This window comes from Calypte anna, chromosome W (assembly GCF_003957555.1).
Source record: "Calypte anna isolate BGI_N300 chromosome W, bCalAnn1_v1.p, whole genome shotgun sequence".
NCBI lineage: Eukaryota > Metazoa > Chordata > Aves > Apodiformes > Trochilidae > Calypte > Calypte anna.
This window is the reverse complement of record NC_044276.1, coordinates 13,285,675-13,301,861: the sequence shown is the minus strand read 5'-3', so window position 1 is coordinate 13,301,861 and position 16,187 is coordinate 13,285,675. Positions and strand designations below refer to the sequence as shown.

At 39.3% G+C, this 16,187-nt stretch overlaps 1 protein-coding gene across 3 annotated transcripts in view; it reads right to left on the bottom strand.

Moving 5' to 3' along the window:
• Positions 1-16,187, bottom strand: part of LOC103527014 (kinesin-like protein KIF2A) — an 81,782-nt gene that overhangs the window by 34,580 nt on the left and 31,015 nt on the right. For all 3 annotated transcript variants that reach the window (XM_030468400.1, XM_030468402.1, XM_030468403.1), the window contains exons 7-9: positions 13,802-13,897; positions 10,940-10,994; positions 4,672-4,834 (exon numbers count right to left, since the gene is read on the bottom strand). In XM_030468400.1, the coding sequence (XP_030324260.1) occupies positions 4,672-4,834; positions 10,940-10,994; positions 13,802-13,897 (314 nt within the window). The remainder of the gene's footprint in view (positions 1-4,671; positions 4,835-10,939; positions 10,995-13,801; positions 13,898-16,187) is intronic.

Here is a 16,187-nt window from a genome sequence, read left to right as displayed (position 1 = left end):
TCGATCGGCCAGGAATTGTAGAAGTAGTAACAGACTGCCAGAAGGCACACACTTTGGAATGCCACCAGAAAAAGTGGTAAAACGGGCTGAAGAAGCCCCACCGTATGACCAACTACCAGAGAATGAGAAACAATATGCTCTTTTAACTGATGGATCCTGTCGTCTGGTAGGAGGCCATCTGTTGGGAGTATTTGGAAGGAAACGGACATGTGAGCAATCGTGACTAATTAGCTTTAGCTGGAGTGAGCTAAGGGCCTTGAGGCCCAGCTGCAAGGTTATTAAAAGATCAGCTATGTGCAAAAGATAAGGGAGTTGGCAGCAGAAAAGAAGAATAACAGGATGGGAAAGCATTGCATAGACAGCACATAAAAAGTTGTATTTAACCAGCTCTGAGCCCCTGAGAAGAAGAAAGTTACGGCAGATAAATGTTGCAAACAGGAAGCCTGCGATCAACGAAGCAGGACAAGGACAATAAGCAGTACCCTATCGCAATGAGACAACAGGTGTGTGAACAGCAACACGCAGCCAATCAACATAAGCCACGAAGGCGTGAAGACCATATAAATGTAACGCTTTGCTTAATAAAATTGAGCTTAGTTGCTAACTCATATTGAGTCATCTCTTTGCTCCGTAAGCCCACACCCTCCGACAGCCATCGAAGGTGGAAAGCTGCCATATGGAATCCTACACAACTAGTTGCAAAAACAGACAAAGGAGATGGTGAATCAAGTCAATTTGCAGAGGTGAAAGCCATCCGATTGGCTTTGGATATTGCTGAACAAGAAAAGTGGCCGAGACCTTATGTCTATACTGACTCATGGATGGTAGCAAATGCCATATGGGGCTGGTTAAAGCAGTGGAAGCAAAACAACTGGCAACATCGAGGTAAACCTATCTGGGCTGCTGAACTATGGAAAGACTGCTGCTTGATTAGAGAAACTTGATGTAAAAGTGCGTCACATAGATGCCCACGTACCTTCATATCAAGCTACTGATGAACATCGAAACAACCAATGAGCAGATGAGGCTGCTCAAGTGTTCCAAAACGACATCGCATGTCTTAATATTTTGAGAACATATTTACACTAAGAAAAGGCTCAAGAAAACATATACCCAAGCTCATCAAAATTGAAAAATGCATTTATTTCTTAAGTATTATTTGATGTGTCAAAAATACCCTCCAAAGTGTAATTTTTCTATTTGAGCGAATGAATTTTTACTTGAAAACATGTCGAGTTATTACTTCTACTTCATAGAATTATAGAATTGGCTGGGTTGGAAGAGACCTCAGAGATCATCGAGTCCAACCCTTGAACCACCGTTGCGGTTGCTAGACTATGGCACTAAGTGTCACATCCAGTCTCTTTTTAAACATCCAGTCTCTTTTTAAATATCTCCAGGGATGGAGAATCCACTACTTCCCTGGGCAGCCCATTCCAATGCTTGATCACTGTCTCCGTAAAGAAGTTCTTTCTAATATCTAACCTAAATTTCCCCCGGCACAACTTAAGACCGTGCCCTCTTGTCTTGTTGAAAGTCGTCTGGCAAAAGAGACCAACCCCCACCTGGCTACAACCTCCTTTCAGGTAGTTGTAGACAGTGATGAGGTCTCCCCTGAGCCTCCTCTTCTCCAGGCTGAACAGCCCCAGCTCTCTCAGCCTCTCCTCATAGGGTCTGTGCTCGAGTCCCTTCACCAGCCTGGTTGCCTTCCTTTGGACCTGCTCCAGGACCTCGATATCCTTCCTGAACTGGGGGGCCCAGAACTGGACACAGGACTCGAGGTGTGGCCTCACCAGGGCTGAGTACAGGGGCAGAATTACTTCCTTGGACCTGCTGGTGACGCTGTTCCTGATACAGGCCAGGATGCCATTGGCTTTCTTGGCCACCTGGGCACACTGCTGGCTCATGTTCAGCTTCCTGTCGATCCAGACTCCCAGGTCCCTTTCTGCCTGGCTGCTCTCCAGCCACTCTGTCCCCAGCCTGTAGCGCTGCATGGTGTTGTTGTGGCCAAAGTGCAGGACCCGGCACTTGGCCGTGTTAAACCTCATCCCATTGGAATCAGCCCAACTCTCCAGTCTGTCCAGGTCCCTCTGCAGAGCCCTCCTGCCTTCCAGTTGATCGACACTTCCCCCCAGCTTAGTGTCGTCTGCGAATTTGCTGATGATGGACTCAATCCCCTCATCTAGATCATCAATGAAGATATTGAACAGAACCGGGCCCAACACTGATCCCTGGGGGACACCACTAGTGACCGGCTGCCAACTGGATGCAGCCCTGTTCAGCACCACTCTCTAGGCCCGGCCCTCCAGCCAGTTCTTAACCCAGCACAGGGTTCTCCTGTCCAAGCCACGGGCTGATAGTTTTTTCAGGAGGATGCTGTGGGAGAAGGTGTCAAAGGCCTTACTGAAGTACAGGTAGACCACATCCACAGCCTTCCCCTCATCCACCTTCAGTTGCTTATCACCATTATTTCATTAAAAACGCCAATTAGCAAAGGGTAAACTTATGGAGGGTTACCTCCACTAGATGATGCAGGTAAGATTCTTTCTGCATCTCTCTAAACTTTTTTGCAGGTGTTTTCAAATAAAGTATGTTTAGTGACAAAAGCAAGAATGATCGTTTACAGAAAGATTGACATGTTACAGCCTCCTTTCATTCCACTTTGGAACAAACACAAGAGCACTTAAAAATAATATGGGTAAGATCAAGCAACCAAGGGTTATGAAAAATCTAAATTTAACTGAACCATCAATTTTCATTGAAACTGTACCATATGATTCCTAATCATCCTTAGTCTTTCTTTTTTGCTTCCTCCAAACATATAATTCCTTTGTCCTCAAGAGGATATTCCCATATTTTGGTGTTTGTTCTTTTTATATTTAAAATATAAACTTCAAGAAACCTATCCACCTAAGAAGCATGTTCCATTAAGAAAATCTGCAGACATAAACTCTGATTCTCCTTTAAAATTCAAAAGGCATACCCACTCATACTAGTGCATGGTTTTTCATAGTAAAAAAAAAAAGCACCTCAGTGTTGTGGCTCATGGATTCAAAAATACTTAAAATACAGCTATACAGCTTAAGCAAAATAATTTTTTTAAAAGTAGCACATTTCTCAATAACATTTTACAGTACAGAAATATAGTGAGTAATTTTAGCATACTGAGGAAAACTGGAGTAACTTGTCATACTTTCTTTTTCCCCCCCCACTGTGACCCTGATAGTTGTGGTGAGAGAAGATGACAATACATATCTTCCTCATAATTGTATTATTACATGAGACCTTGAAGCAGATTATTCTTGATACAATATTTATTGTGACATATGAGGGAGAAGAAAAAAAGCCTGTACTGCTACACAGACTAGAGATTTACTGTTTCAGTATGAATACAAGCAAATTTCAATATTTTCCCATGTTACTATTAATTTATTATGTAACTAATAACAATTGTCCAGAAGAAACTAGGTACAAAAACATAACATTGTATAAGAAAACCAGTCCTTATATTTGAACACAATGCTAACAAAGACAAATAACAAGAAGGAGGGAGATGTCAAGAACTGGTTGTACAAGAGGCACATGTCACCAGCTAGATCACTCTTTAGTATCAAGTAAGAAAAGATACTACCAGTAGACATAAAATCATTAAAGACATAAATTTCCAAGGGCACAGCTTGGCTGTTTAGAAGTCTTTCATTAGTGTAAACTAACAGACTAAAAAGATTTTACTTAGCTGCCCTTTTCCTCTTGGTTATATCAAGTACAAGACACAAGTTTATATTTTCAAGGCCTTTTAATAATTCTCCTACTATGAACTTTCTCTTATCCACCAACATACTGTTAGCATCTAACACAAATCAGGATACAATGCCAACTTCTACTTCCTAGTTGCTGGATTAAAAACAAGAATTAAGATATTTGTTTGTCATTACTCCTTAAGGCTATGGGAAACACTTTTTAAGCATAAGAAAAATTACCGTAAACTAAATTCCTTTCTATTATCAACATTACTTGCAAAAATCTTAATTTAAATTGCGCACTAAGATTATAACTTGTCATGGTGTCTAACCTTGCCTGCTACTGTATCTAATCCATTTTGCAACTTACAAGGTAATCAGCTACTTCTAAACAAGTCTTTTAAAGCTCTGTGTGCATTATTCTGTTCCAACTGTTGAAGCAAAATGGAAGAATACAGGAAAATTGGAGATCCAAATACCTTGGGACTGAAGGTGTGTGTGTGTCTTTGTTGCTGTTGGTTTTTAAATCAGAAAAAACAAACATTTTGAGCAAGATAAATTAGGTCTTTGTGCCTTCATGTTACATCAGGGAGACTGTTTCCAACAGCTAAACTATCTCGGGTATCTCAGCAACAGAACAAATACAACCCCTCTCTCTTTGTACTATTTTCCCCATCCTCTTCTGATTCATTTACCTCCTGAGGAGGCAATACATGCTAAAACCCAGAAAGGCAGGGCTTAGAGAAGGACTGAGAGCAACACTGAGGTCAACAGAAGTGGAGATAATATTGCAGATGAAAATAAAAGTAAACTGACAAAAGAATTGAGATAGCAATATGCATATCTGATAATACAGAGCTAAGTCCCACAGTTATTGACATGGGAGATACATAAGAAAAAAGATTTACCAAAAAATAGTGTATACACATACCTGTAAACCATTTCATTAGGAGCTGTGTCATCAAAGGCATAATCAAAACGAAAAGTTTGGTTTTCTAGGTACCTTGTTAAATCCACCTTTTGTTTTGGTTCATGTACCATCACAACATCTTTACTAGGAATTGTTATTACATCGAGGTCTTTCATTAAAGTTTCTATAAAATAAATGAAATTTATATATTTAAGTAGCAACACATCACTATTTTTTTTACATTTTTTCATTCTTCACACTCTTATAAGATTTCAGATAACAGAGATCCTCCAAGTAATAACACTACAGTGGACTTGGGCTTCTGATACCTAGACAATAATTTGCTAAATAAGAGATTTCATTTTGGAAGTCTAGTCATCCTACCCTACCAAGTGCTAGAAAATAAGGAAAAGTTGAATAAAGTTGATTAGAAAAACTAAGATCATTAATTATAGCAATATCATTATTACTTCATTTTAAAATTTTATCTTTTTATTTCCCTAAAATCTTATAGTCGTATGCTCACAGCTTTTAAAAAAACAAAACAAAACAAAACAAACTGCTTTTATTCTACACACATTTTCATTTGTGCATTCCTCCTGGAATCTAAAATATACACCTTTAATATAGAATTTCTCTAAAGTAAAATCCTTTCTAAAAAGTATCCTGTAAGCAGAAAAATCTGAAGATGCTAATGATGCTTCCTATCACCAGGAATGAACAAAAGCCACCTAGATGCGCCTTCAGTAGTCAGTTCCAAGGTTATAATTACTACACAGCACTACAATTCCTAGGTAATTGATGTATGAGATAGGACTCAGCAAAACAGAGAAACCAGTGATGAATGATATGCACAAAAATAAAGATCCTTTCTGTGTACAGTCAGGATTACTAATGTGTCATACTTGCATTTCTATGTAAAATTTCTTAGAGGCAAGCAATTCAAGAATTTGATGTGGCTTTATACAATCAGATAGAAATCTTTTCATCAGTTAACATATCAACCAAACAGTACAGTGCATGACATCCCAACAGAAATATGCATTCAAATCACTATGTAATCAATTTTTCAACTCCACTACAATAAAATAAAATTATTCTGTAGTAATCACAGAGAAGAAATAAGGAATAGTGGCAAAAATATATATATAAAGGTCAATTATTTGCAGCAAAAGCTTTTTAGTTAAAGCAATCAAAACCTGTTTTTTCTTAAATTATTCTTGGGAACAATTTACAGAAACACAGAATTGTCAGAGTTGGAAGGGACCTCTATAGGTCATCTAGTCCAACTCTCCCATTAAAGCAGGATCACCTAGAGCACACAGGACTGCATCCAGACAGGCTTTGAATATCTTCAGAGAAGGGGACTCAACAACTTTCCTGTGATCCAGTGCCTTATCACTCTCGTAGTACAGAAGTTTTTTCTCATATTTAAATGGAACTTCTTATGTTCCAGCTTGTGCCCGTTGCCCCTTGTCCTGTCACTGGTGCACCCACCCTTCAGATACTTGCAGGCATTAACAAGGTCTCCCCTCAGCCTTCTCTTCTCCAGGCTAAAGAGTCCCAGCTCTGGCAGTCTTTCATCATGAGATGCTCCAATCCCCTAATCATCTTTGTTGCCCTTTGCTGGACTCTCTCCACTAGTTCCCTATCTCTCTTGAACTGGGGAGCCCAGAACAGGATGCATTATTTCAGCTGTGGCCTCACCAGGGCAGAGTAGAGGAAGAGAACCTCCCTCAATCTACTGGCCACCCTCTTCCTTACGCAACTCGGGATTCCCCTGGCCTTCCTGGCAAGTATGACACACTGCTGCCTCATGGATAATTTACTATCTATCAGGACCCCCAGATCATTCTCCTCAGAACTAATTGCCCCCAACCTTCATGTCCCCAACAAGACCCTCTTTGTTTGTTAATACCAGGTCCAGCAGCACACCTCCCCTCATAGGTTTCTCAACCAACTGCATCAGAAAGTTGTCATCAACACTCTGCAGGAACCTCCCAGACCGTACATGCCAGGCTGTTACCTTTCCAACAAATATCAGGGTAACTGAAATCCCCCCATAAGAACCAGGGCCTGTGGTTGTGGGGCTACTTTCAGCTGCCTGTAAAAGGCCTCATCAACCTCCTCATCCTGATCAGGTGGCCCGTAGTAAACACCCACAACAGTGTCACTCAGCCTGCCCCTTAATTCTCACCCATAAACTGCCATTCTTCCTTCTCTCCTAGACAGAGCTCAATATATTCCAGGTGTTTTTTCACTTAGAAAGACACTCCACCACCCTGCTTTGATGACCTATCTTTCCTAAAGAGTACATAGCCATCCATGACAGCATTCCAATCATATGAGCTATTCTACCATGTCTCAGTAATTGCAATGAGATCATGGCCCTGTGACCGCAAACAGATCTCTAGGTCATCGTGTTTGTTCCCCATACTGTGCCCATTGGTATAAATGCACTTCAGCTGGGTTAATGGTCCTACCACCTTTTTGAAGGCAGTAGCCCTAACTTCCACCAGACAGCTCTCAGATTCTTCCATAGCTGCATTTACCTGTTCTCAGCTATTTGTTATGACAGCCTTGCTGATGAAAACTTGAAATAGTATCCCTGAAATCCACCAAACAATTATATAATATGTCACTGAAAATGTCAATCTGAAGAGCTACTTCCTGCAAAGTCAATCCACAGAACAATTGGTGCTGACAACATCTAAAGACTTGGGTGATAATTCTGTTTGTGAGACTGACAGAAATTGATTGGTACACTTAATTTCTATTAAATTATTTGAACATCTTAAAGAATTTCAAAATACAGAACATGAAAGGGGCAAGATAATATTTTTGATGTGTTGTTAATACAGTAGTAAAGGAGAAATATTTTTTCTCTTCAGCAAATTATACAATGGAATCATGAATTCGTTTATACTCTTAATTTTTAAAATGTGACATGAGAAATAGTTCCTTATGATCTTTGAAAATTAAAGTGCATGTTCTAAGAAGACTGTACTATATGGGTACTGGATTATGTCTGTTTCCTCCTCAGCATTTCATTATTTTCTTTTTATTATAGCTTATTCTTAAAAATGCAAAATAACTTCAGTGCCAACCTCATTTTTACTTAAACAATCATCTTCCTACCAAAACCTCAGAACAATTTTTTAATAGCTCCAAATCACTAATACCCAAGATATGCAACTTACACAGAATCAAATCCCACTTTGGAATACAAAGTCATGCCTCATGACAATCTACTGTCACTTTGTTCAATTTCCCTTTGTCCACCTTCAGTGCAGATAGAAGGTAACATTCTCCCCAAATGTACCACATTTCTAAGTCATGTTTTATTAAAGATAACCTGAAATATCAAAACAGAATATAATTGCTACCAGACTTGAATATTGAATGTCCATATTACATAGCTTGTGCAAAATAGTTTCAATCGACCAATTTTTGAGATTATGCATTCCTTTCAGATTCATAGAAGAAAAAACAACACAGAATCACAAGAATCATCACAGTTGGAAAAGACCTCTAAGATCAACCATGTCCAACTATCAACATTCCCCCGAATAAAAATTATATCTTTATATTTTAAATATATTTAAAATATATTTTATAAATATATATTTTATATATATAAAAATATATTTAATATATATTTTATATATTAAAATATATTTAAAATATATTTTTATACAGATATATGCATATCTGTATCACCCACTAGAACTTCTCCCTAAGAGCCTCATCTACAAGGTTTTCAAATATTTCCAGGGATGGCGATTCCACCACCTCCCTGGGCAGTCCGTTCAAACACCTAACTACTCTCTCAGTAAAGAAATTCTTCCTCAGATCTAGTCTAAACCTCCCCTGGTGCAACTTCAGGCCACTTCCTCTAGTCCTATCACTGTTCACTTGAGAGAAGAGGCCAGCCCCCACCTTCCTACAACCTCCTTTCAGGTAGTTGTAGACAGCAATAAGGTTTCCTCTCAGACTCCTCTTCTCCAAAATAAACATTCCTAATTTCCTCTATCTCTCCTCATAGGACTTGTTCTCCAGACCTTTCACCAGTTTGGTTGCCCTTCTCTGAACTTGCTCCAGCAGCTCAATGTCTTTCTTGTAGCAAGGGGCCCAGAACTGAACACAGTTCTCGAGGTGCAGCCTCACCAGTGCTGAGTACAGAGGCATGATCACTTCCCTTCTCCAGCTGGCCACACTATTCCTGATACAAGACAGGATGCTGGTAGCCTTCTTGGCCACTTGGGCACACAGCTGGCTCATATTCAGACAGGTGTCAACCAACACCCCCAGATCCTTTTCTGCCTGGTAGTTTTCCAGCCACTCTTTGCCAAGCCTGTAGTGTTTCATGGGGTTGCTGTGACCAAAATGCAGGACCTGGCACTTGGCCTTGTTAAACCTCATTTTATTAGCCTTGGCCCACTGGTCCAGCCTTTCCAGATCCTTTTACAGAGCCTTCCTACCCTCAAGCAGACCAACACTCCCACCCAACTTGGTGTCATCTGCAAACTTACTGAGGAAGCACTAAATCCCCTCATCTAGATCACTGATGAAGATATTGAACAGGACCGGCCCCAATAATGAGCCCTGGGGAACACCACTGGTGACTGGCCACCAACTCAATTTAACTCCATTGACTACAACTCTCTGGGCCCTGCCATGCAGCCAGTTTTTAACACAGCAAAGAGTACACCTGTCTATGTCATGAGCCGCCAACTTCTCTAGGAGAATGCTGTGGGAGACGGTGTCAAAGGCTTTACTTAAATCCAGGTAGACACCATTCACAGCCTTTCCGTTGTCTACTAGGCACCTCACCTGGTCATAGAATGTGACCAGGTTGATCAGGCAGGACCTGCCTTTCCTGAACCTATGCTGGGCATGATGCCCTGGCTGTCCTGCACTTGCCATGGGAGCGTACTCCATATGAACCTATCCATAATTTTTCCAGGTACCAAGGTCAGGCTGACAGGCCTGTAGTTCCCTAGATCCTCCTTCTTTTTGATAAGCGTCACATTGGCTAGCCTCCAGACATCTGGAACTTCTCCTGTTTACCATGACTGTTAGTCGATGATGGATAGAGGAAACCAGGGAAAAAGTAAAAAGTAAATGTTAAAATAAAGGGGAATAAAAAAAAAGGTAGGAGAAGCAGCAACAAAAAAAATAGGAAAAATAGGGAAAAAATAGGACAAAAGAGAACTAACTGTATGCTGACATTAACAAATGGTTTTCATTTTCTATAGAATTCTCCCATTTTCCTCTGGATATGCTCCAAATAATACTCAGTGTGTAGTTCTGACAATACAAAAAAAATAAATGCATCCCATGTTTTTTTCAGTCAGTGATGTTCTTTGAGTCCTTTAGCTAAACAAAATATAACAAAATGAGAAGGAAAGAATAATCTTTCAAATCAACGTCAGCTTACTTAAGTGCTGGATTTATACAGGCTGCGACCAGAAGCATTTGTAGGTCTTAATTTCCCACTGAAAATAACAAACCTCATAAATTGCAGGGATTGGGATTACAATGGAGTGTAAAACCTAAACTTTTTTTTTTTTTTTTAATACAGACTAGAGTCTGATCAATAGGCAGTGCATTAATTGTGCATAAAAACAAGTCACTAGGGTGTGATTCCAGTACGTAGAAATAGTTTAGTGCCATTTCATATGCTCTTGGATATTCTGCCCAGCCTTGAGCAACAACTCCAGGAGATACAAGTCTCCATTTTTTCTGTAACCCACTAGCTCTGTGAGGATGTCTTGGATGCTTTTGGGCACTCTACATGTCAGAAGACACCGACATTCAGGAACCTGAATTGTTTCTTTGATGTCTGATTCAAAACCACTTGAAAGTATAAATATACATGTATAAAAAAAGTGTGGAAATGTTTTCATTTGTTAGCTCAATGATCAGGAGATGACTGTAAGGATAGTTTAAAATAATGGTGATCCTAACACAATGTAAGAATACCGAAGAAATTACAGTAGAATTAATTCCCAGGTGAACTAAATACATCGTAGATGACCTTGGGAAAAATCAGTCGCCCTGTGCCACAGCTCCCAATACATAAAATGATGAGAATTGAACTACTTTTCTCTCCATCTTCATCCAGGTTATTATAAGTCTATGAACTTTCTGGGTCCCTCACACATATTGTCTAGTATAACAGTTCTACCTTTGACCAGAATTTCTAGATCTCTTTAGTACAAATAATATTAATATCAGAAGAAGCTTTTCAGGAAAAAAAAATCTGCAACATCTTAAATGGTCATACCTTTTTTATTGAGGGGTCGTTTTCGTACACAAACACATATCCTGTGCTCATCGATCTAAAAAGGAAACAATATTTCAATGAATTATACTCCAATTCCAGTTATATGATATTGTACTTCTGTTCTTGAAATAATTAATCATTTAAACAAAGAGAAATTTCCAAGACAGTGAGTCATCTAAATGTGTAAAAGCCCCTTGTGTCTGCACAGTAACCAAGAACCCAAAAGGGAGAACCATACATTAATAAAACTCCCTAGATGGTGATCTGATTCTGCAGAGTATCAGGTACATCTCAGAACACTGAAAGACAATCCAGCTGTAACAGGTAGATACGTTATTGACAGAAATTGTCACTATCTCTTTGATCATGCCCTGATAGAATCTTGAGGGGTAGAGGACGGGTAAGGATCTTAGGACAAGTCAGCATCCTAAAGGAAACTTTCAGCTGTTTAGGATGCTAGTCTGTGGGATCCATTGTGAAACTTCCCTCAGAGGTAAAAGAAGCTAACAAGAGCTCGGAGATATTCAAAGATATTTTTCTTAGGGTGCAAAAGCTCTCCATTCCAACATTCAAAAAGTTGGGCAGGGGAGGCAGGAAGCCAGATTTGCTAAGTCAAGACTTCTTAGCCAAACTAAAACACAAAACCAAAATGCATAGGCAGTAGAGGCAGGGATACACATCCTGGGGATATTATAGGGATATGGCCCAGGAGTACAGAGAGGGGACCAGGACAGCCAAGGCACAGCTGGAGCTGAACCTCTGTCCTGATTTTGCTTGGATAGAATAACAGAATCAATTTTCTGTTCAGGGAAGCTGCAGTTTTTGAGAAAACTGTAGCACCTGATTCTGTGAGAACAAAATTGGTAAGACACTTGGGTTTAGTTTGTGTCCACCTATGGTATTCTGGTTTCCATAGTGATCAACATCTTTAGCAGTTTTGAGCTAGCCAGGTGCTAGGGCTAGGAGCAAAACTCAGGGCAGATGACCCAAGCTGGCCAACAGAAGTATTCCATACCATAAATGTCACTCTAACTTTAAATTGGTACATTTGTATGTTATTGTTTTATTAAATCTGTTCTAATGTCAAACAATGGGTCTGTCTGTTTTTTCCCATTTCCCCTTATTGGGTGAGGAGGGGTCACAGCGTAAATGTAAAAAACCTCGCTAGGGACATGAAAAATAACAAGGGTTTCCTCAGGTACATAGGAACACAAAGGAAGAGGAAAGAAACCATACCCCCACACATAATGAGCAAAACAAGAGATCAGGCCACAACCAACATCAAGAAGGCTGAGGTACTCAACAATTTTTTTTGCCTTAGTCTTCCTCTACCCACACCATCCAACTCAAAGAATCCAAAGGCAGTCACTGGGAAAATGAAGTACAGAAGGACATGAAGTAATGAATGACAGAAGGACCACTAGATGGATAAAAAATTGGCTGGATGGTCTCAGTCAAAGAGTTGCAGTCAATGGCTTGATGTCCAAGTGGAGTTAAGTGATGAATGGAATTCCTCAGGGGTCTTTATTGGGACTGGTGCTGTTTATTATCTTTGTTGGCAACATGGAACAGTGGGATTATTCTCAATGCACCCTCAGAAAGCTTGCTAATGACACCAAGCTGTGTGATGTGGTAGACACACTGGAAGGAAGGAATGTCATCCTGAGGGACCTTGACAAGATTGACAGGTGGGCCCATGCAAGCCACATGAAGTTCAACAAGGCCAAGTGCAAGGTCCTGCACATAGCTTGGGGCAAGCACAAATACAGGTTGGGTGGAGAATGGATTGAGAACAGCCCTGAGGAGACGGATTTGGGGGCATTGGTTGATTAAAAAGCTCAATATGAGCCAGCAATGTTCACTCACAGCCCAACTGTATCCTGGGCTGCATCAAAAGAATTATGGCCAGCAGGTCGAGGGAGGTGATTCTATCCCTCTATTCCACTCTTGTGAGACTCCCCCAGAAGTACTGTGTCCAGTTCTGAAGTCCTCAGCACAAGGATGTGGACCTGTTGGAATGGGTCCAGGGACTGGCCACAAAGATGATCAGAGAGCTGGAGCACCTCTCCTATGAAGACAGGCTGACAGTTGGGGTTGGTTTAGCCTGGAGAAGAGAAGGCTCTGGGGGAGACCTTACCTTACAGTACCACAAGGGAGCCTACAGGAAAGCTGGGGAGGGACTTTTTGTAAGGGCAAATAGTGACAGCATGAGGTGAAATGGTTTAAAACTGGAAGAGGATAGTTTCCAATTTGATATTAGAAAGAAATTATTTCCTGTGAGGGAAGGGAGATACTGGAACAGGTTGCTCAGAGAAGTTGTGGCTGCCCCCTCCCTGAAAGTGTTCAAGGCCAGTTTGGATTGGGCTTTGAGCAACCTGGTCTAGTTGAAAGTGTCCCTGCCCATGCAGGGGGGTTGGAACTAGATGATCTTTAAGGTCCTTTCCAACCCAAACCATTCTATGATTATATGATTTCCACAGAGATCTGATAATCTTCATCATTAAAGTATTCTGCTCTTCTGACTTTTTTGCAAATCAAATACCCTCCTCACCTTCAAAGATCAAATATTAATACTCATGCTCAAAGGTTTTTTAGAGAAGTTTCATGGGCAAATCCTTTAAAATCCCAGAAAAATCTAAAATACAGAGGCTGACTAACTACTTAGTACATGCTGGTATTATTTTATAGTCAAAAAATAGTTAAATAACATAAAAATTACTGAAAAAACATATTATAAAGAATATTAATATATATTAAACTAATTATTTTTATGTTTACAGACAGAAGTATATTCATAAATTGAAAAAATTTGAAACATAACAAAATTCAGGATAAATATTTCCACATCACTGGGGTACTTACAGGATCTGCAGTTGTCAATGGTCTATAATCCAAACTTCCCCTAAAATCTCTTATCATGCACATAATTTCATAATTTGGGTTTGTAGAATCAACATCCTAGGGAAGTAAGCAACAGAATTCATAATGCATTTTTCCTGAAATGTACTAATTTCAATACCTTCTAATTTTACTTGTAAAAAAATACACATTAACTGAAATGCTAATTTTTCTCCAAAACATCATCAACATCTCGACTGCAAGTTTAGCGCCTTTTTCCGTTCTGATGTAGCTAATTTACCAATCATAAAGCAAAATTATTATATGCCTTCTTATTCATATTTTTGCTTGGCATGTAACAGAAAAGCCTTTTTAATTGAGGGCTTATTAAAAGTCTACTCAAGAAAGAAATTATTCTTGCCTTTTGCTACAGTCTTCACACAGCTGAACAATTGCACAACAGATCATATATACAGTCATTGCTGCTTAATCTGAGATAAAGTGGTTCAATAGACAAATGTATACACTCTATTATATAGGTACAAATCATACTGCAGAAGACAGCACAGGTGTCCTAGCTGCTCTAAACACAACCCTGCTGGATACAAGTTGGTTAAGGGAGGTTGATCCTACTTGCTGTTCCTGAGTTAACTTCTGCAGTTACTTGGATGCAATAGAAACTAATTCCTAGACCTCTCCATAATCCAGATGTAATCCCAATTATACACAATAGGGTACATACAGGCTCACAAGATCTCCATCCCTAAACCTGGAACTATCAGTATCAGAGCAAACTGACATGTAAGAGAGGCCATGCATGGAGCCCCTCTAAACCTCACGAAGCCTGAGCTACTGAGCCTACTGTGAGATGAGCTGGTTCTCTGCAGAACCACTCAAATGTCCTTCCTGTCACTTGTCCATGCAACTGTCAGTTTTTACCCCATTTCAGGACATGCTGTTGATGGCATGCATAGCCAGCTCTAGTGCTCAGTCCTTATTAAACTTTGCATGGCTTCCCACAGAGTTAAAACTCTTCTGGATCACAGTTGGCTGTGGAAATAGCATAGGAACTTTCAGAAAGCACTGCATTTGGGTTAATAAACTGAAATGGAGTCAGCTCGTGGTTTCTACACCTGTGACACAGTTGATCCACATCTCAGACAAAACTGTGCCCTGGTAATCAGAAGCTGACTGTACCTTTAAGTTGTTCACCATGACTATAGTGAAATAAAAACTACTTACAGTAAGTACATACAAAATGTATTCCTGTTGAAGCATTTCCTTCTAACATTCAGAAAAGGGTATTGCTTATTATGGATAAGGTATTTGCCTAATATTCTTGAAACCCTGTTTAAAGGTCTTGCCCATCAGAAGCCAGTGCTTGGCTAATTATTGCTGCATTTCACAACAACAGAACACACAAAGCAACATGAAGCATAGATACATATAAGTCACCAAGAAAAACAGAATCTTCTCATACAGAAGTTTAAGACTGGGATGCAAGGGGAGTCATCAGAGAAGTGATAAGAAGAAAATTTTAGGTGTAGTATTACATCAAAGAATTTTAATACATAAAACAAAAATTATTTGCTCCTCACACATGAAGCCAGAGCAATGTTTTGCACTTGTTTAAGTGGATGAAAAATAGAGAACATGAATTCAACACAAGTGACTAAGTCAACTTACAAACATCATTAAACCATGAAGTAAATTGCCTGAATTATTTACTTGGTGATAGTACTTCTCATGTCAGTAGTATAATGGTAGTATCTCTTCAGAGAGACTAATGCACACACAGGCCTGCCAATAAGATTATGCTACTAGTTTTGCTAAAGATTTTATGCTATTATGACAGAAAGTCAATTAATATTAAGAGATTTTCTCAAAGGATTGACAACTTCATCTTTCACACATTCCTACCAACTTCCTGCCAAGATGTTTGCATGATGCAAAGCTAAATTATAAATGCATAGGCAGGTGTAAAGGAAAAAAAATCACTGTTCAAACTTGAGCCTCAAATAGCTCTCCTGCAAAATATCAAAGATCATAAAGAACAATTTATCATAATGTTGTAATATCTCCTGTAGAATAAAAGCCCTATCTAAAAGCCAAAGATTTTATTATTTTCATCAATATATTTTCCCTAAGAAACAGCTATCATCAGTACTTGATTTTTAAATAACACACGGAAAGATAAACAACTGTAAGCAATTATTTCTGTAGGAAGAAAGAGGGAAAACTGTCTAAAGAAACAGTTATCAGAGCAATGCAACCATGAAGCAAAATATTTATCAAAACTGTATACAGGATTAAAATATTTCATTTAAATATTATAACAGTTCATAAAAATTATTACCTGAAAAAAGCACAATAATTCTGCAAACATCTTCTCTTCCTGACATACATTTTC